General features: G+C 42.8%; 1 protein-coding gene across 5 annotated transcripts in view; it reads left to right on the top strand.

Moving 5' to 3' along the window:
* The window catches only part of ATP10D (ATPase phospholipid transporting 10D (putative)), a 614,572-nt gene that overhangs the window by 366,798 nt on the left and 225,276 nt on the right, over window positions 1-22,498 (top strand). For all 5 annotated transcript variants that reach the window (XM_069201689.1, XM_069201684.1, XM_069201678.1 and 2 more), the window contains exon 10: window positions 6,612-6,802. In XM_069201689.1, the coding sequence (XP_069057790.1) occupies window positions 6,612-6,802 (191 nt within the window). The remainder of the gene's footprint in view (window positions 1-6,611; window positions 6,803-22,498) is intronic.

Genomic DNA, 22,498 nt, shown 5'->3' with positions numbered 1-22,498 from the left:
TTTGGAGAAAATCATATTTTTGTGAGTCCACATTTGAAGTCGCTCTAGTAAAGTCCTGCCCATTATTTGTGTTGTAGTCTTAATGATATGGGGCAATACCATTGAGGATTCTCTTAGCTTTTCTTCTTAACGATAGGCCTTGTGGTCACGTATGACCTAGCTTTCGGTGGTCCAGTGCTTGGCTTGGTCTTAAAAACATTTGTCAAAAGCAGGATCCCACAAAGGCATGTTTGCCTCAGAGGGATCCACAGGTATTCCATCTTGCTCAGGAGCTTTCCCACCCGGACATCTGCTAATAGCGTCTGTAACATCTTTCATACCTATATTTGGCAGGGATAAGGAAGAAAGAGGAACCTTCAATGCAATAGAATGTTTATCTTGTACCTGAAGACCGTGAGATCCCCCACTTGCGCCAGAACCGGAATACAGGTGAGTAAAATGTCCTAACCAGGGTTCCAAAGGAATCACTGTGTCAAGGCCAGTATCATGAGAAGCATCAAAATAATGCCAGAGCATATTGTTATTTTTAAGAATACTAGCCATAATTAAAGTCTGTTAAGCTCTTTTCTGGGACAGTAAGATTTTCTTATACTCCTTTTTGCGATTGCACACCAAATCATCGTCTTTGGGAGTTGCTTTGAGCTCTTTCAAGAAGTGGGTATGAGTCTTTATGCAGTTGGAGTCACACCATTTCACTTGTTTCTTTTTAGAAGTAGTGTTTGAGATGGCATACAGATTCCAGCCTCTTTCACAGATTAATCCAAAATTAGCAAGTATAACCCAATTGTCACTTTTTTCCTTGAGACACTTAAAGTCAACATAGGTAGAATCCACTAAGTCAGAAAGGAATTGATCCTCAACAGTTTTAGACCAATTCATTAGCACCCCCATCTTGATGGATAGACCAGCTGTAGTGGATTCATTTCATCCTGAACTTTTTAAAAAACGGGGCTATGAATCAGGATTGCTAAAAAAAAATTATGATCACTGTGCACAGATTCTAGGGCTACATATTCTTCCATCCATCTCCTAAGATCTTAGGAGAACAATATAAAATCAATTAGGCTAGCGCAACACCTCCCAGTGTAGGTAGGACTTAATACTGGGTCCACAGTGAGAGAATCAAATGCAAATTCCAGGTTGTATTTTGTTAGGAGTAAATTGAGTTCCTCTCTAAAAAGACTATGACAAATGTGTGTAACTAAGTCTCTTTCTGTACACATGGGACCGCAAGACATTGTACCAGACAATTTAAAGTGCCATATATTATTATCCACAGGATAAAGCAATTGCCATTAAGGATGTTTAGGCTGCATTCTGAGTCTGCGTATAAAGAACTGACTATAGGAATATTTTTTTTGAGTCGAAGATATTATTATAAAAGATTATTAGTAGCAGTTGGTGCACAAAACAATTTATCAAAATAAGATAGTAATGGGTGGAGTCCAGATTGGTCCAGATGATCTGACCTGGGAATGTGGGGAAATTAACGCGATCAGACCTCCTTTAGCCCTTCCCGCTTACCCCTGGTAACACAGTTGAATCATAGGTAGCAAAACCATCTGTAAATGCCCTTGCTGCCATGTTTCTTGCAAACACAGAACTTTGTATCGCTCGTTATAATACTTTGCCAGTTTACGTTTGACAATTTAGAGGCCAACTGGTAATATTTCAGGAAGCTAATCTGATGGCTATGTGTGGTTGATTAATAGCACTATTCTTGGTAGTTACTTCCTTTACAACACTAAAAGTAGTTGGAATTGGATTTACTAAGACTGCTGGTGAAAAGTCAAGGTAACACCCCTTAGTGGACTGATCCACAAAGTGTGGGTGAATCACCACAGATAGCTGTCTATCCAGTTGACCAAAGTGTGAAAGAGGAGGACATCTGCTAGAGACTGGGATGGGACAGACCACTGGAGGGAACATCGGAGGTGGGTAAAAAGATGGTCTGTAAAAATAAACCCAAATGGAGTGCCTCAGTCCTGCTGAATGCACATAAGGGATGTTTGCGTCTGCCCAATATATCAAATACAACAAACCTTAGGGAAGTAACTCCTTTAAGAACTATCATATAAGAAATGGCCTCTGGGGGCAGCAGTAAGACAGGTCCTTTAAAGGGTCCATTAGAGTTTGGCTTTGGTTTCCCACAGTCATAGGTGCAGAATTATGCCCCAGATTAGCCACTCCTGATGGACCAAAGCATCTGCAAGAGGATCGAGGAAAGCCGTTTAGGAGAGAAGCAGACTTCTACTGGGATACATTGTATCAGCATGTGAGTATCCATGTTTGCCTTTTGGACCCCCCGTTCAATTGGGGTTGACGTACAGGGAGTGCAGAATTATTAGGCAAGTTGTATTTTTGAGGATTAATTTTATTATTGAACAACAACCATGTTCTCAATGAACCCAAAAAACTCATTAATATCAAAGCTGAATATTTTTGGAAGTAGTTTTTAGTTTGTTTTTAGTTTTAGCTATGTTAGGGGGATATCTGTGTGTGCAGGTGACTATTACTGTGCATAATTATTAGGCAACTTAACAAAAAACAAATATATACCCATTTCAATTATTTATTATTACCAGTGAAACCAATATAACATCTCAACATTTACAAATATACATTTCTGACATTCAAAAACAAAACAAAAACAAATCAGTGACCAATATAGCCACCTTTCTTTGCAAGGACACTCAAAAGCCTGCCATCCATGGATTCTGTCAGTGTTTTGATCTGTTCACCATCAACATTGCGTGCAGCAGCAACCACAGCCTCCCAGACACTGTTCAGAGAGGTGTACTGTTTTCCCTCCTTGTAAATCTCACATTTGATGATGGACCACAGGTTCTCAATGGGGTTCAGATCAGGTGAACAAGGAGGCCATGTCATTAGATTTCCTTCTTTTATACCCTTTCTTGCCAGCCACGCTGTGGAGTACTTGGACGCGTGTGATGGAGCATTGCCCTGCATGAAAATCATGTTTTTCTTGAAGGATGCAGGCTTCTTCCTGTACCACTGCTTGAAGAAGGTGTCTTCCAGGAACTGGCAGTAGGACTGGGAGTTGAGCTTGACTCCATCCTCAACCCGAAAAGGCCCCACAAGCTCATCTTTGATGATACCAGCCCAAACCAGTACTCCACCTCCACCTTGCTGGCGTCTGAGTCGGACTGGAGCTCTCTGCCCTTTACCAATCCAGCCACGGGCCCATCCATCTGGCCCATCAAGACTCACTCTCATTTCATCAGTCCATAAAACCTTAGAAAAATCAGTCTTGAGATATTTCTTGGCCCAGTCTTGACGTTTCAGCTTGTGTGTCTTGTTCAGTGGTGGTCGTCTTTCAGCCTTTCTTACCTTGGCCATGTCTCTGAGTATTGCACACCTTGTGCTTTTGGGCACTCCAGTGATGTTGCAGCTCTGAAATATGGCCAAACTGGTGGCAAGTGGCATCGTGGCAGCTGCACGCTTGACTTTTCTCAGTTCATGGGCAGTTATTTTGCGCCTTGGTTTTTCCACACGCTTCTTGCGACCCTGTTGACTATTTTGAATGAAACGCTTGATTGTTCGATGATCACGCTTCAGAAGCTTTGCAATTTTAAGAGTGCTGCATCCCTCTGCAAGATATCTCACTATTTTTGACTTTTCTGAGCCTGTCAAGTCCTTCTTTTGACCCATTTTGCCAAAGGAAAGGAAGTTGCCTAATAATTATGCACACCTGATATAGGGTGTTGATGTCATTAGACCACACCCCTTCTCATTACAGAGATGCACATCACCTAATATGCTTAATTGGTAGTAGACTTTCGAGCCTATACAGCTTGGAGTAAGACAACATGCATAAAGAGGATGATGTGGTCAAAATACTAATTTGCCTAATAATTCTGCACTCCCTGTATTTTCAAAGGCGTAGCTGATAGTGCAGGGGTACTAAGCCCCCTTACCAGATTCTTGAGTGAGTCAAGCCAGCCTAGAATGGTTTTAGTGAAGACAGCCTGTCTTCAGAGTAGGCCAGCTTGTTGCTCATCTCAGCTCTGTAATGTCCCTCTCCAACCGGCTAATGCCATGACCTCTTCAGTTGATCTAGTGTCATATGTGGGCTTACCCTTCTCATGCTGGGAGCGCTTCTTTTTAGCCTGTGGTGGAGAGCAGAGTGAATCTTATAATGAGGAACATGAAGGTGCATCTTCCAAGAAGACTAATGCATTGAATGTGACTGTGACATGCAGGTTTTTCCTTCTGGTGCCAGCCATTGCGGTGGGGGATTAGTCTCCAAAATTAAGGGACCAGCTACGTTACACTGCCCATTCCCAACTGAATGAATTCCCAGCTGATGACTTAACAGCAGTTCTCAAGCGTTCTTCCAGAGAACCAATTTCCTGCTCTATAGCCCTCACTGCATTGGTGAGATAGGATACTGTGGAGCCTGACAATGGTTTGTCCTTATTGCTAGTCGTGGACTTCCTTTTGGCCATGTCAGAGAATGGTCCCAGCAGAAACAAGCAAGAGGCAACAGGCAGAAAAATAAAATATCAGGGGATTGCCCAGCCTCCTCTGGCTGCTGACAGGCGCAGTCTTGGCTCAGTCTTTGAGCTTGTCCTGCACTACGGGTCTCCCAAGTGCTTAAGATCATGTTTGGCCACTGGGCGATGGTGTCCATAAACAAATTAAGGGGAGTGAAGAGGTTAACCCTCTTCTGATACAGAACTTTACATAAACTACAGAACCCAACTTGATTGGATCAATCTAAGAATCCTCCCCTTGACCTAAGGAAAACAAATCCTTTTGCTTTAAAGAACTCTCACCCACTAAGAGTAGCCGTTGGTGTCAAGCTTCACTATAGAGTTCCTTCCTGCTCTGTTACGGGGCGTGTTACAACCTGAGAGATGCACAGGAGCATTTTGTTGGAAAAGGAATAGGATTGTGAGTGGGAGTAGGGATACTCTTTAAAAATTCCTGCATGGTAGGCCTTACACTTAGGGCCCAGAGGAAGTGGGGTAATTAGAGTCCCAGGAATTCCTAACTTTTCCTGTTTTTTATCATTCCAGCTGGTGCCCAGATTATGGATAGCTAAATATCCGTTGTACATAGATGCAGCAATATGGTTTGTTGTCCACATTTATCATGTGGTACTTTTTATGGTTTCAAATAACTGTAATCATCATGAACATAATACCAACATAATCAACATAAATAAACACATGTCACTTAGTGTAGTTTTTAGTAGCAGGTGAAACCCTCTGTAGATGCACCTGTATGTATATAGAATCAGCAATTTAGACCTGGTCATATATACATATGTATCCTGTGGTGTAATGCATAATTTTCCCTAGTATAAATGTGTCTGTGGATAACAGGAGGCATAGGTCAGGTTACGATGATGTGTACTTGTATGACTCACTCTTTTCCATATCGTGAGAAATATAGTTTGTAATGTCTGGGTATACTGATGTGGTACATTCTTGAGTTGAGTATGGTTGTCATCTGGGGAAGAACAAGCTTTTGACTAATCTTCTACAGTGGAGGTGGTTGTCTGTGGATCTTATGTTTGCAGGTAGGCAATTCAATAGTTTGGCTGCTTGTACAAGGAAAGATGTTCCACCCATGTATTTTTCTTGTATGTAGGCGTTATGAGGCAACCAGCATTTTTCAGAGCACCTTCTTGGAGTACAAAGCAAAAGTGGCCTTCTGCAGGTTCCCACTTGGTGTCATTTACAACTAATAGGTAGAAGCCCTGGGAAACAATGGCAGGGAGATCAAACCCATTCCGCAGCAAGAACAACAACTAGGAGAACTCTTACACAATAACTATAGCATAAGACCATTTGCGGTGGGAATAGTCATACAAATATGTGTGCACAGTGCCTAACCTTCAGTAGCCAACCCTGCTGTGCACAACAAGTGGCCTTGTGCAACCGGGGTGCCTGCCGAATGGGTTGGGTGTAGAGCCTCACTGCAGGTCGGCTACTTTGGTCAACAGCTGTGCTAAACATGGTTGCCTACCCCATGTGAGAGCTAAGGGCCTGCAGTTATCCTTGCTGCATGTTGCTGAAGGCTGTTAGCAGCGGGTGTCAGTCCATGCTCTCTGGCCAACTCCTGCTCCGTGTGGCTGACAGAAGTTGGCTGTGAAGTCTGTCAAAATAGTGATCAATGAAAGTATGGGAGTTGCATGTAATATATGATCAAAACAAACTCACAGAAAAAGGTAAGAGTAAGTTATGGCTTATTGTGCTTATAAGTGTTTATACACTTTTTGAAATGTATAATGTGTTTAGAAAATCTCAAAAATCACTGAAAAACACTAACAATTGATGTCTGTAGTGAGGTGATGTAATTGACAGTGATGTGTGAATTTGAGTAGTGCATTTGGGGTCCAAATAAGGTTGACTCATCCACTCATAGCTGGACAATTTCAGTAGACTTTGCTTTTTTAGTAACCATAATGTCACTTTAACCGATGTTTCCTATATTCTATTAAGTTATGTTCCTTGTAATACTTTTTTCATCTGTGAGTTACATAGGAAATAGTTACTTATTATGTTAAATGTACTTATTTTGCATTTCCTTTTCAAATAAATGTATTTTCTCTCTAATCTCATGCACAACTCATTCATCAGCTAGAAGGTTGAAGTCGTACCGGAAAGCAGGTGAACATTTTGAAGATGCTGATTATAGCTCTGTAAGCTGTTTGTCCAAACACAAGACACTGAGCAGAAAATCTTTAAATACTCAAACTGACTGCATAGAGGAAGGAGCAGATCCCTGTAACAGTCCGCATCTCATGCATGTGGCTTTCAGCAGTCCCTTGGTAAGGATACATTAATAAAAAGGACGTTTCTAAATGTACTTGAAATGTGTTTTTTTCAGTTGCTAAAGTATTTTGTGTTTGTGTTCTGAAAGCTTTACAAAGAACACTGTGATGACCACAATGCATATATGCCATTCATTCATCACATAGAACTTGAATATGTCATCAGAGTCTATGATGACATATTCAGGTTCTTTGTGGTGGCGTGTTCTGGTAGAATCCATACTCCAGGCTCCATATCCCTCAGATTAAGAACAACTTTCCTAGTGATGTGCACTTTTTGCGATACATTCTGAAACGTTTTGCAGATGCAACAGATTTTCAGGCCTTTGCTAAAGAAAAACATCACATTTGAATGGAGTAATGAGAGTGAGTTAACTTTTATCGATTTAAAAAAAAAAAAAAAAATATCCACTGCTTGAGGACTTCATCAACTTACAGAGGAACGGACATATCATGTCCCAGTTGATGCTAGTGCCTATGGTCTAGTTACAGTGCTGAATCAAGTAGATGGTTGTAAAGAATACACAATAGGCTTTGCTTCGAACTCTAGGTTCCACTGTACCCACTACTCTCTTGTTTTTGAGAAGAAAATGTTGTTGTGCGTATGGAGTGTATAAAAGTTTAATTCATATGTAAAATATGACCATAAGCCACTGGTGGATATTTTATCAGGTATAAAAGTAAGGCAACCTAAAGTTAGACCTGCTAAGTTTGCAACAAAGGTGCTCGAAAACAATTTCAAAATATGTTCCCATTTCTCAAAAAAAATTACGAGCAGACTGCTTATCAATGTTGCCCATTGAAAAGTAAAATTATTAGTTGATCTTTGACATTGAGCAGTGTTTAATTGTTACTGGCAAGTTTAACAAAGCGATTTGTGAGAATGAGAAACAATGGAAATTAAAAGTGGGTGTGAATCTATCATACAGAGTTTCTGAATCACTTAGTGAACGGTTGGCTCAATGAATGGCTGTCCCACAAGATGTTCAACCGTTCTAGAAATTGAGTAACAAATTATCAGCTATATGTGTATTCTTTTTGTCTGGTGAAAAGATATTCCCACTTATGGGTATTAGGGGAAGGATTTTGAAAGTTACACACAATTGTACTTATGGCCCAAACTGGATAGTCCGGTATAGAGGTTTGTAAACGATTGTTCCCAGTATTGCACAAGTGATAAACGGTTGGGAACAACAACACCTTCAGAAACTGATGTCAGCATGTCTAAGGCTGTGGCAAAGAGTAGGTTTGGATTTTCTGCCATTCCCCCCTGATGTTACCACCCCAGGTAAGGTACGCACTTCTACTAGTCATTTATTGAGGTGAGTTGAGGTCAGATTGTTGATTACAGCTATCAATGATTGAGTGATTTCCTTTCAGCGTGAGACTTCTGTCACGTAAGGCATCCCAGAATGTATACTGTATTACCTGATGATGGAGTTCAGTTCATGTAATTATCTGTGTGTGATTTTCTCAAGTAAAGTGAAACATTTCAAACGTGCATGATTTGTTATGGGCCTATAGAACCACTCTACACATTTCCAGTGGTCTGATAGGATAGCATTGTCCTCTGTACGCCCTATTTGATTACATACCTATGTCGAAGGACCTCACTTTTCCCAGAAAGTGGAAAAAGCCGAGTTAATTGATGTCCATCACTTTAAATGCTGATGGTAAGGTTGAAAGGACAAGATTATTGTTAGACTTTTCATCCTTGGCGTGGTCTCCCTGAACTTTTTGCCTCTGTTTCCCAGGTTGTTGATGAGTGCTGCACTTTGATTTCGCTGTTTTTGTTACTCTGGGCACTTTACCACTGCTGACCAGTGCTAAAGTGCAAGTGCTCCTTTACAAAATGTGTATGTAATTGGCTTATCCAGGATTGGCATATTTGATTTATTAGTAAGGCCCTAGTACAGTGCACTAGAGGTGCCAGGGCCTGTAAATCAAATGCTTCTAGTGGGCCTGCAGCACTGGTTGTGCCACCCACATGTGTAGCTCTGTAATCATGTCTCAGACCTGTCACTGCAGTGTCTGTGTGTGCAGTTTTAACTGTAAATTCGACTTGGCGGTGTGTACCCACTTGCCAGGCCTAAACCTTCCCTTTTCTTACATGTCAGACACCCCTAAGGTAGACCCTAGGTAGCCCCACGGGCAGGGTGCAGTGTGTGCAGTGTATGGTTAAGGTTGGACACATAGTAATGTGTTTTATATGTCCTGACAATGAAATATTGCTAAATTTGTTTTTCACTTTTGCAAGGCCTGTCCCTTTCATAGGTTAACATGGGGGCTACCTTTAAATCTGATTAAAGTGTAGATTCCCTTTGGGAGCAGATGGACATGTGGAGTTTGGGGTCTCTAAGCTCACAATTTAAAAATACATCTTTTAGTAAAGTTGATTTTAAGATTGTGTGTTTGAAAATGCCACTTTAAGAAAGTGAGCATTTTCTTGCTTATACCATTTCTGTGACTCTGCCTGTTTGTGGATTCCCTGTCTGGGTCAGTTTGACAGTTGGGCTGGTTGCACCTCACACTAGACAGTGACACAAAGGGAGCTGGGGTGTAGCCTGCATATCCTGATGAGCCATCTGTACTAGGAGGGAGAGGTGGAGTGGTCACTCACACCTGAAAGGGTTGTGCCTGTCCTCACACAGTGTAGTCTCCAACCCCCTGGTGAGTGTCTGGGGCCTGGGGATTTCACTTTCAAAAGAGACTTTACTTTGAAGTAGGCCTACTTCAAAGGAGAAATTGGGTATACGAAGGGCACCCAAAACCACAGACTTTAGAGCACTTCTGGAAACAAGAGGAACCTCTGCCTGGAGAAGAGCTGAAGAGCTGAGGAAGAAGAGCTGCCCTGCCTGTGACTGTGCTTTGTGGAGCTATCCTAAGGTTGCTGCTTCTTCAAGAGTAAGAGGGCAAAGACTGGACTTTGTGTGCCTTCCATCTTGTGAAGATCTCCAAGGGCTTGATTTAGAGCTTGCCCCCTGTTGTTTGAAGTCTCAGGGACAGCAAAGACTTCTCTCTGCCAGCACCTGGAGTCTCTGGTGAGACACCTACTCTGCCCTGTGGTGCCTATCCAGTTCCTGGGACCCTGAAAGGAGAAGCTAACAGCCGAAGAGGAGGAAATCCACGCACAGAGCACTGTGCGGGGAAAAGATCGATGCAACTCCGATCTGCAGTGGAAGAAAAGACGCGACGCCGGCTTCGTGGCCGAAAATCGACTCTCACCTGTAACGTGACTGAAGTATCGGTGCACGAAGCTGGAGAAACGACACGCAGCACCGCTGACGGAGGCTGGGAGATCGCAACCCGCGCTGCGTGGTTTTCAGATCGTGCGGCTGGATTTCCGACATAAGTACTGCTGGGCGTGTAAAAACGACACAAGGCCTGCCCAGACCCGATAGTGCTGACCGGATCTACGCATTGCCCTCCTGTGGAGAGAAGAAACGATGTACCCGACGAAAGGAGAAATGGCGCAAGGTCTCGCTCGTGAGTGAAATCGACGCAATGCAAGCCCTTTTTGGCGCACACTCGCCCATGCTGGGTTATTTTTGACGCACCCAAGGTCCATTTTCACGCTAACAGTGTTAGTGTGTGTGTGTTAAACTACACAAAGACTCTTTTTGCTTTTTAATTGATAACTTGACTTGTGTATTGTGGATTTTTGTCATTTTGGTCTTGTTTTGTTTAGATAAATATTTCCTATTTTTCTAAACCGGTGTTGTTATTTTGTAGTGTTTTCATTAAGTTACTGTGTGTGTTGGTACAAATACATTAAACCTAGCACTCTGAAGTTAAGCCTACTGCTCGTACCAAGCTACCAAGGGGGTACGCAGGGGTTAGCTGAGGGTGATTCTCTTTTACCCTGACTAGAGTGAGGGTGCTTGCTTGGACAGGGGGTAACCTGACTGCCAACCAAAGACCCCATTTCTAACATTTATACACTCTTCACTATAGGATAGGTAAGAATGAAAGAACCTATCTTAAAAAATTGTCTGGATAATGTGAGATCCTGTTTGTTAAAATATGGTATTTCTTGGTTAACCATAGCATGTTTTGAAAGCAACTTAGGGAGGGGATGTCTAGGAATGGATTTGTAGTTAGTCTTTGTGTCTCATCAAAACAAAAATCGTCTGACTCAACTTCCCTAGAAACCGTAGAATCTGGGGACCTTCAAAAAGCATACTGTAAGTAATGCGTGCAAGAATACTTCAAGACAGTCTACAATGTATACCAGGCTGCTCGGTTAATCAAACAGTTCTGGTGAGGTAAACAAATTATTCAGGAGAAGTACACCTTTGTGTTGTGTGGAGAAAGTGGTAGCACTTACATACAAGAGTTTTCCTAGACAAAGCCAAAATCGAAATGGGCTGCTCAGTGCCGTAGACAGTCCAGTTTAAGGGAAATGGATTACTCTGGAAAAAGCACACCTTTGCATTGTGCCATTGTATCGGGGTGATCCTTGTGTTGTATACACAGGTTCTGTAAAAAGCACTTCAAAATCTAGTCAAGCCTTTAAATGTTTGTCACGCATGGTACTCTGTGACAGTGTGGCTTATGTTCTGTCTACCAATATGTGCAGTATGGGAGCTATAAATCAGTAGTCGAACAGAACACCTTCCACATCTGACGGTAGGTAAAGGTGTTGAGCAGGCCATAAGGACGTTCTTGATTTCCTCAAGTAGAGGAACCAGAATTGTACATCTGTGTGCCTAGTGAGGTAGTGGCCCATGGAATGTAGGCATCCATGCACAGCCATTGTAAGGTTTACCTAACAGCAGCTCCACCTCAGTCAATTTCCCAATACTTCTTTTTTGGTATGGTACAACATAAAGCAAATAGGAAAACAGACTGGCTGAGATGGGCACTGGGGGTAGCAAACACTACTCTCCTGCCTCTTTCTAGGCTTAGAGCAGACTCTGCGACAACATGGTTGAGTCTTTTTAGCTGTTTCAAAAATGTGATCAGCAATGTCGATCCTACAGCCTTGCCACATCCTCCAGAACATATGGAGGACAACTGAAAATCACGGAAAGACATGTCTTGCTGTGATTGTCTGATGTTAAACTGCATACGCATTGCATGTTGCCATCTGGATGAGGTGAGTAACAGGTTTTTGTACCAAGTGCAGGTTTTATGACTCATTTTGTGGCTGAAAAACCTGTCCGTTCTTATCCACTCCGCCCATGTACTTTTTGCAAAGGTGAGCTTGTGAACTTTGGTCATATGTCCCCAAACCATGATGGGGGAGGTGCTCTTATTATGTATTGCAGTGAGGACGTACACATCACACTTATCAGAGAACTTGACTGCAAGCAGTTTGTTGGAACGCAATGCAGTGCTCAGATATTTCAGAAGCTTGTTACAAGCAAGCTCTTGTGGGAATCCTTTGTGGCGACATTGAATTGCACTGCGTGCTACAGTGCCAGCTTTGTACAGCTCACTGAACAGCTCTACTCCTGTAAAGAAATTGTAGGCATAAAGGTTAGAACCTTTGTGAAGGAGGGGCTGGACAAGCTCCCATACAGTCTTTTCTGTGACTCCTGACGTGGGAAGGAAACCTACAAAGTTTAGAGTGGAGTCCTTCTCTGTATTCACTCTAAAGCTATACACATAGCCAGTAGAGCTCTCACACACCACGTACAACTTAATGCATAGCAATTTCTTTTGCCCGCAGTGTACTCCCTGAACAGCAGCCACCATTGTAAAGGATCAAGGACATATTGATAGATATATTCTTTCCAAGAGTATAAATCTCTGGAAACCTGGCAGACAAATGTTCCTCAACAGGACGAATTTTAAACAACTTGTCATGATCTGGATGGTCCTGGGGCAATGCAACGGAATTGTCATCAAAGTGGAGCATACACTGCAATAGAAAAAACTAAACTGTGTGATTAGATGAGTAGGACTGCAAAGTTAGTTTCTGCACTATTCCCATTTTGAGCATATGGCCCAAAAATATCTTCAACTCAGCAAGTGAAGTGGGAGTCCACTGGAGTGCACTAGAATGCCTTCATTCTCCCTCCGAAATTGTTTGGCACAGGTTTCTTAAGGAAGTCAACATCAAAAAAGAGATAGATGTAGTCAATTGGCAAAAAAAGCCCATATCATCTTTACATCCAGTGTGGCCAGCGAAAGACAGAATTTGGGGCTGAACTAAGTTGGGGTGCTGCCAAGAGAGCACTCAGTCTGTGCTTGCCGCTGCACTTGCCTGCTCTCTTGGTTGGTCGAACCTGCTACGGTCACCCCACTGCACAGACTGTGCTTGCAAAAGGACAGCATGACTGCCGTTATCCTGTACCTCAGAATCGCTGGAAGATGATTTTTGCTGGAACTCTTCTGACTAAAGAAATTCCTTCCAGATTATGCTCCATTTTCCTCTCCCTCAATGGCTGTTTCAATATCGGCTGTCTTAGTCTCTGATCCCGCTACTCGTCCATAACCAGCGTTAGGCCTAGACAAGAGTCATCCATTGAGATGCCATCTCTGCTACTGGCTAAGCTGGCCTTCTAAAACAATGTCCTACAAAGAAGGCAGATTTGTAGTTCTAAAACAGTCAGTGGGTGTGTGTGTGTGTGTGTGTGTGTGTGTGTGTGTGTGCAACAGTAAATAAAGACAAAATGAACTCACCTTATCTTTTTTCCTAAATGTGCAGGTTCTCTGTAGACACTAAAAATAGACACATTATTACTTCACCTTGCCATATACCTACTATCACAGCATACTTTTCATGTGGCTTACTCTAACTTTGTTGGAGGAGCTGCTGGGCACTTACCTCTATCCCTGAAAGGGCCTTGTCTTGAGAGATATATATATATATATATATATATATATATATACATATATACATATATACATATATACATATACATACATATATATATATATAATTAATTAATTATGTGTGTGTGTGTGTAGCTACAGATACACATGCTATATCGATTCCGACATCCAGTGTTGGGCTCGGAGTGTTACAAGTTGTTTTTTTTCGAAGAAGTCTTTTAGAGACACAGGATTGAGTGACTCCTCCTATCGGTTCTATTGCGCATGATCATCGACTCCATTGTTAGATTGTTTTGTTACTGCCGTCGGGCTCAGACGTGTTTCCTCTCGCTCCGAGATTTCGATTCGGAAAACTTTAGAAAACCTTCCCTTTCGTCGGTATTGTCTCGATCGCGTTCTCCATCTAGCATCGAACCGGGAGTACCGTTGGAAAATCACTTTGTTCGCCTTTCGGGGCGCTCGCCTTTCGGGGCGCTCGCCCAACTCTGGCCTATTCGGGCTGACGCGTGGAGAGCCTGATGGATTGGACTCCATTCCGATTCTGCCCTCGGTGTCACGCCAAGTACCCATACCCAGACCAGCATTTGGTTTGGAACCTGTACCTTTCTCCAGACCATCAGAAGGAAAACTGTGAGGCCTGTCTATCGTTTCGAGAAGAGCAAGAAGGCTGGAAATGGCATTGAAGAGCAGTGAACATCTCAACGTCACCAAGAGGAACAGGTGCACACAGCAGTCTCTATCCAAGACACAGACTCCAAGCAGGAATCCGAAGACCCATCACAACTGGCCAGCATGTGAGTACGTCTGCCCCTGCACCCCCACACAAGAAACATATTGAGGCCTTGGGTACACCACTGCCGGAAGGCCATGGTTCGACCTGAAAAAAGACTATCCATGACCGACTTCTGGGTTCGGCACCGAAAAAGGCCACACCTCCGACTACTTCGGAATCGACAAAAACTATAAAGAGCTCCATTTCAGACTCCAGCAAGAAACACCAAGTTTCGAAGTCGAAATTTTTAAAGGCTGTTGCGGAGCTGAAACCTTAGACAACATTTTCAATACTGAAAAAGCAACAAACTTCGGAACCGAAAAAGTCATCTTATACAGAGGAGCAAGGACTTTCCAAAAAATTACGAGAAAGCCATAAATCCTCTAAGGAATAGTGGGACATTGAGCCTATTCTCCAAGTTATGGATGAGAGACAATCTAGGATACACATCCATAAAGAGACGAGGAGAATCATTACAGCACCTCCTATAAAGACAAAGCGAAAGCTGGCATTCCAAGAAGAACTGGACACTGCACAGCACCAGCTAAAGTGCCAAAGCAAAAAGAGAAGCCAGTACTTCCTCAGTCTTCTCCTTCTCCACACCTGTCTACTTCTCCTCACACCAGCCCTCCACCAATGCCTTCTCCAACACATTCTTTTGATTCACAAGAAGACATTATAGATCCATGGGACCTTTATGATCCTGATCCCATCTCCACCTGAATATACCAGAGTATACAATCAGGTCATAGCCAGGGCTGCAGCTTACCATGGGGTAACAATGCACACTGAACCACTGTAGGAAGATTTTTTGTTTAACACATTATCCTCAACACATTCAGGTACCAATGCTTCCCAGTGTTACCTGGCATGGTAAAGCACGCAGACCAAATTTTTAATGAGCCTGTGAAATCCAGAATAATCACACCTAGAACAGAAAAGAAATATAAGCCTGCACCCTCTGACCCAGATTATATTACCCATCAGATGCCTCTTGATTCAGAGGTGGTTAGTGCTGCACGAAAGAGGGCAAATAGCCAGTCTTCAGGAAATGCACCCCCTCCTGATAAAGAGAGCAGGAAATATGATGCTGCAGGGAAAAGAGTTGTTATGATATAGCTCATAAGGATGAGATGCAGGATATCATACAGCATCTCCCAAAAGAACACCAAAAGCAGGCACAAGAAGTAGTACAGGAAGGGCAAGCTATCAGTAACAATCAGATAAGGTCTGCCCTTGATACGGCTGATACAGCTGCAAGGAGCGTGAACACAGTCATTACTATCAGAAGACACGCATGGCTGCGCTCCTCTGGTTTTAAACCAGAAATCCAACAGACTGTGTTAAAAATGCCTTTTAATAAGAAACACCTCTTTGGCCCAGAAGTGGACACTACAACAGAGAAATTGGGAAAAGACTCTGATACAGCAAAGGCAATGGGTGCTCTGTATACTACTCCGTATAGGGGGTCATATCGTAAGCCCCAGTTTCTAGGAGGTTTTAGAGCACAATCCACCGAGGCTTCAACTTCACAAACAAAACAATATCAACCCAGTGCAAGCGAGGTTCGTTTAGAGGAACATTCAGAGGCCAATACTCTAGAAATAGAGGTACATTCCAAAACTCTAAACAACCAGCAACACAACCAAAACAGTGGCTTCCTTTCCTCCCTCCCACTCCACACATCTCCTGTGGGGGGAAGACTACAGCAGTTCCACTCACATTGGCAAAATCTCACCACAGACAACTGGGTATTATCAATTATCCGCAATGGCTAATGCCTAGAACTGATAAACACTCCTCCAAATATTCCACCAAGATATCACAAGTTATCCCCAGAACATACAGTTTTTACAACAAGGGGTTCAATCTCTACTACTCAAACAGGCAATAGAATTAGTTCCACAGTCTCAACAGGGAACAGAAGTATACTCAATATACTTTCTAATTCCCAAAAAAGATTGCACCCTTAGGCTAATATTAGACCTCAGGCCCCTCAATTTTTTCATCCTGTCAGAACATTTTCACATGGTAACTCTGCAAGATGTTATCCCACTGCTACAAAAACAAGATTTTATGACAGCCCTAGACCTCAAAGATACGTATTTCCACATACCCATTCACCCACCTCACAGAAAATACCTCAGGTTTGTCAGACAAGGAAAACACTACCAGTTCAAAGTGTTACCTTTCAGCATAACAACAGCTCCAATGGTGTTCACAAAGTGATTAGCCGTAGTAGCAGCAAACCTAAGAAGACAACACATCCATGTATTTACATATCTAGACGATTGGCTAATAAAATCAAACAATCGTACGCAATGCCAAAAACATACACGTTATGTGATAGAAACTCTGCACACACTAGGATTTTCTATAAACTACCAATAGTCACACCTTCAACCAGCACAAGTACAACCGTATTTAGGTGCTATCCTAAATACTCAACTAGCTCTAGCGTATCCAAATACGCAAATGATACAAGCTTTTCAAAATCTAATTCCACTTATACAACCAAATCAACAATACACTGTAAGATTTGTCATGAAGATCTTAGGAATGATGGTATCTTGCATAGCAATAGTCCCACATGCAAGATTAAACATGAGGCCCTTACATCAGTGCCTTGCACAACAAAGGTCACAGGCACACGGTCAGCTTCAAGATCTAGTGCTGATGAACCGCCAAACACCTATGTCCCTTCAATGGTGGAATCGCAGCAATTTAATAAATGGGCAGTCGTTTCAAGACCCTGTGCCTCAGACCATTATCACAACAGATGCATCAATGATTGGTTGGGGAGCTCACCTAAACAATCACAATATTCAAGGGCAATGGAATGTCAAACAGAAAGAACTACACATAAACCACTTAGAGGTATTAGCTGTGTTCCTTGCCCTAAAAGCATTTCAACCTCTTCTCAAACAGAAGAATGTTCTTATAAAGACAGACAACATGACAGCCATGTATTATCTCAACAAACAGGGAGGGACACATTCATCTCAACTGTCCCTTCTAGCCCAAACAATTTGGAAATGGGTAATTCACAATCAAATTCACCTAATAGCACAGTACATTCCAGGGATAGACAATCAGTTGGCAGATGTCCTCAGCAGAAATCACCAACAAACACACAAATGGGAGATTCACCCCCAAGTACTTCAAAGGTACTTTCAGAGGTGGGGAACACCAGACCTAGATCTATTTGCAACAAGCGAAAACACAAAATGCCAAAAGTTTGCATCAAGACACCCACATCCCCTATCCAGGGGCAATGCTGTATGGATTAATTGGTCAGGGATATTTGCTTACGCTTTTCTCCCTCTCCTTCCATTTCTAGTCAACAAGTTGCATCAAACTTCACTCAACATGATACTCATAGCACCAACATGGGCATGTCAGCCTTGGTACACAACACTATTAGTTCTATCTGTAGCACCTCACTCCAAACTCCCAAACAGACCAGATTTGTTAACACAAAACAAAGGTCAAATCAGACATCCAGACCCCAATGTCCTCAATCTAGCGATATGGCTCCTGAAATCATAGAATTTGGATACTTAAAACTCCCATCCGAATGTGTGGAAGTCAATAAACAAGCATGAAAACCCACTACTAGACATTGCTACGCAAACAAGTGGAAAATATTTGTCTACTATTGTCGATCTAAAACCATTGATGCTCTTACAGCATCAATACAAGACATTGTATGTTAATTCATTTACAAAAATCAAATTTGGCTTTTTCCTCCATAAAAATACATCTTACTACAATATCTGCATATTTACAAACTATTGAACATAGTTTCTTATTTAGAGTTCCTGTTATTAAAGCCTTCATGGAAGGGTTAAAACGCATCATTCCACCAAGAACACCATCAGTTCCAACTTGGAATTTAAATATAGTAATTACAGGACTTATGAACCCATGCACTCTTGCCAAATTCAATTTCTCACATGGAAGGTTGTCTTCCTTGTGGCAATTACTTCTTTAAGAAGAGTAAGTGAAAAACAAGCTTTCACTCTTGAAGAACCTTTTTTCCAAGTACACAAACATAAGGTTGTACTAAGAACAAATCAAAAATATCTACCAAAAGTAGTATCACCTTTTCACATCAGACACAGTGGAATTGCCAGTCTTCTTTCCACAGCCAGATTCTGTGGCAGAAAGAGCTCTTCATACACTAGATCTCAAAAGAGCTCTAATGCATTCCATAGACAGAACTAAACAGTTTAGGAAAACAAAACAACTTTTTGTAGCTTTCCAACAACCACATACAGGCAATCCTATATCAAAACAAGGTTTAGCAATGTGGATTGTTAGGTTTATACAAACATGTTAAATCGAAGCAAAAAGACAACTTTTAGTCACTCCTAAAACACATTCTACAAGAAAGAAAGGTGCAACAATGGCTTTTTTTTAGATAACATACCAAAGGCTGATGTATGTAAAGCAGCTACAGGGTCAACCCCTCATACATGTACTAAACACTACTGTGTTGATGTTTTCTCACAACAAGCAGCCACTGTAGGACAAGTTGTCCTAAGAACATTATTTCAAACAACTTCAACTCCTCCAGGCTAGCCACCGCTGTTTTAGGAGGACTAACTGCTTTGTAGTCTGTGCATAGCATGTGTATCTGCAGCTACACATGCCATCAAACTGAAAATGTCACTTACCCAGTGCATATCTGTTCGTGGCATGTTGTGACACACACACACACACACACACTCACTCACTCACTCTTTTAAAATCCCTGGGGGGGGGGGTCACACACACTCACTCTTTTAAAATCCCTGGGGGGGGGGGGGGGGGTCATAATGTGTCCCGCAGGGGAAAACACATATTTGAATGTCTGTCTTTCTATCTATATTGTAACTTTCTATCTACCTATCAATCTAGCTGTATATCTATCTGCCTGGCTGTAAATCTAGCTTTCATATAAAGCCCCATTCACTAGAACTAGTGCTCTGAAGTTAATCCTTTTCTTAATTGGGAACTAATGGAGATCTTGCAGATGCGAAGACATCCACGTTCTAATTGGTAAGCTTAGATGTAAACAAGCAGGGGCATTATGAACAACTTGCAGTTTACCCACCAATTGTTCTGGTAATCCAAAATATAAAGCATTGCCATGTCTAATCTTGAGATTATTAGGGCCTGAATTACAGTTTTTTAGCTGGAAAAGATAAAAAGTGCAGAAGTTTTCTCAGACCCCAAAACAAGTGCCCACCACTGACCCGATTTGAGACTTAAAAGATAACTTGTCATCAAATGTAACTCCCAAGTTCTTAACTGAAACCTCTTGCAGGTCGCGGGGGAGGCGTCCCAACAGACCTGGGCAGGTGGGTACATCTCCCTGTTAATATCCTTGGCTGCATAGCCCTGTTTAAAATGATAGTGCTGCCCTGGATATTGAATATCCTTCAGAACTACCCCTTGTCCGTACCACACCTGGTTTTGCAGTTTACTTGCCAATATGTGCTCCTTGCTATGGCTTAGTTGCCCCACTGATCTTGCATTTGTTAAATGTGACCGATCACTTTGATGGAGAGATTGGCATAGCAGATGTCCGTCTATATCACTTGGGCAACCCATCTACTAATGCTTAATGAATGGCTGAGCGGAGTATGGAGAGATCCGGCATGTCGCCTGAAAGTGGTGATTGTGGGACTGAGCAATAATAGAGGTATGCTGTACGGGATCCTCATTCCCCTTAACTCCCTGAGTTTATATTGGTAGTCTTGCTCATTTGGTGCTAGGTGCTGAAATTGACTGAGTGGGATAAAAAGTTCTTGCTTGAGAGGGAACTGTGGGCTAAGCGATGGCTACATCATTCATCCTCCTCAACTGCATTTGAGAGAGGGGACAACTATGGGTATGTGGCAAGGATCCCATATTAAATCAGTCCACACTGTACAATTCAAGTGTGCCCTAACATGTCCCAGTTTTTCCCAATACATACAGCAGCACCACACTCACAAACAACATTGTGATTATCTTAGCGCTGTCTTTGATTTAAGCCCCCTAAAATCCAAAAATTCTAATGGGTCCAGTTGAGGAGAAAGGCATCTCACGGACATACAAGCTTGTTTACCCTCCTACAGTCTCTTTGAGAGAAGTGGCTGCGCCCCCTGGACAACTCTAATTGGAGGGGTGCATGTATGTCTTCCAGAGTGTTGGTGATCTCCTCAAGGCTTGTGCTCATTCAGATTAACATCCTTTATAGTCAATATTTCACACCATTGAGACTATTGCACACTGGCAAATTGGTAGCACCGACATGTTGGTGCTGCCAAGAACCTCAATTCCATTTTCATCACGTGGTTTAGGAATGCCCCTGCATCGCGCCGTACTATGGGATGGTGTTTATCACACTTTTGTGAGTGCTGATGAGGCCTGTGAACCAATCTCCCAGGGTAGCCCTCCTGTGGGTATAGGATAGGATGAGGGAGTACATCTGGAACCGATCTCTGGTGGTGATTAGAATTATTCCAGCCAAGAGAGACATTGCAAAACTTTGGAATTCTGCATCCACCCTCCCTGACTGGAAAGGGAATATTCTCAACTGGCAGACTAGACCTCAGATCAGTTATTTCCAGTTGCTTCTCAGGATGTTCTTCACACTTTGAGACATGGTGAGCTTGGTCCGTGATGAGCTTTATGCCAATTTGGCTCAGGTCATCCAAGATGGGAAAGACGATGCAAAGTACCGTATTCAGATCAGGGCTGGACACCACTGATTGCTTTGGTAGGGCAGTTGTTACCAGTGTGGTGCCTAGCTGCCAACCCTGGATTTGATCCAGGGCATTCTCAAGTGACAACCAGGCATCACTGACAGACATGCTGTCTGCTGGCACCTGTCTCTTAGGAAACAGAGCGGATTCAGCCCTGGAGCTCTTCAAAGAAAGTAGAGCCACAGCCCACTTCCTTCGCCTTTCAGCGCCTGTAAAGCAGTATCCCCAACAGTATCACCCATTTCAAGGCTTTGAAAAGGGCTTCCGGAAGACACAACTACAAGGCCTGCCACTGCAACATCAGGCCTTCCGGTACTTTCGAGGTAGTGTTCGGGGAGCCAACTGACAATGTCTAGGGTCCCAGATGTAATGCATTGCTTTGGACTGGTTTTCTAGCATGGGTTGGCCCTACCTTTCTTTTCCACCCATCCACATATGCCACCTACACTACAGTGACTTTCCGAGGTCCATTCAACAAAGAGAAGTCCTGGCTCTTTTAGACAGAGTCATCGAGAGGTGTCAGAAATAGGAAATACGGATCGGATGCTACTCCCATTATTTTCTAGTGCTGAAAAATTGAGGACTTTGTCCTATTTTCGATCTTCGCCCTCTCAACGCCTTTTTGCGAAAGGACAAATTCAAGATGCCTACCTTGGCCAAAGTTCTGTATGCCATTGATCCTGGTGATTGGATGATGGCATTAGATTTGTAGGACCCCTATTTCCACATCCCTGTTTTGCTGCCCCACAGACGATACTTGCAGTTGCAGGAGGGTCGCTAACATATTCATTTCTTTGTGCTCCTCCTTTGCTTCACATTGTGCCTCGGTGTTTACGAAAGTGATAAGAGTGGTTGCTGCACATCTTTGGAGATTGGAAAAACCATTCTCCCAATAACATGATAAGTGGCTGTTGAAAGCTACCCCAGTCAGTGGTGGACCACATCCAGATGATGGCAAACCTCATGGAATCTTTAGTTTTTTTTTTTAAATCAACTCGGCAATGTCACATCAACTTCTTCAGAGGCTCTGTTCATCTGAACCATTCTGAATATGCTTCAGTTTTGAGTCTTTCCCTCCGCATGAGTGAGTCCAGGACTTTCAGGCTATGATTCTGATGTTTCCACCTTTGGCATGGATCTCAGTGAAAGTGACTCTGAGACTTCTTGGGCTCCAGCAACCTGCTAGTGAACCATGCCAGGTGGCACATCCCGATGTGCAGTGGGATCTGAAATATTGTAGGTCGAGCCCCAAGGAAATCTGACCCGATTCCATTTGTGCCAGAAGAGACTGCAGAAAGTCAACTGTGGTAGTTGCTAACTGCACTTGGACTCCTCTCCCTTTCCCCTCCAGAGCTGACGGTCGTGACTGATGCATCGTTGCCAGGTTGATGTGGCCACCTG

The sequence above is a fragment of the Pleurodeles waltl genome, chromosome 1_2 (assembly GCF_031143425.1).
Source record: "Pleurodeles waltl isolate 20211129_DDA chromosome 1_2, aPleWal1.hap1.20221129, whole genome shotgun sequence".
Taxonomy (NCBI): Eukaryota; Metazoa; Chordata; class Amphibia; order Caudata; family Salamandridae; genus Pleurodeles; species Pleurodeles waltl.
Note: the sequence above shows the minus strand (reverse complement) of the source record. Positions and strands in the feature narration are given on the sequence as shown.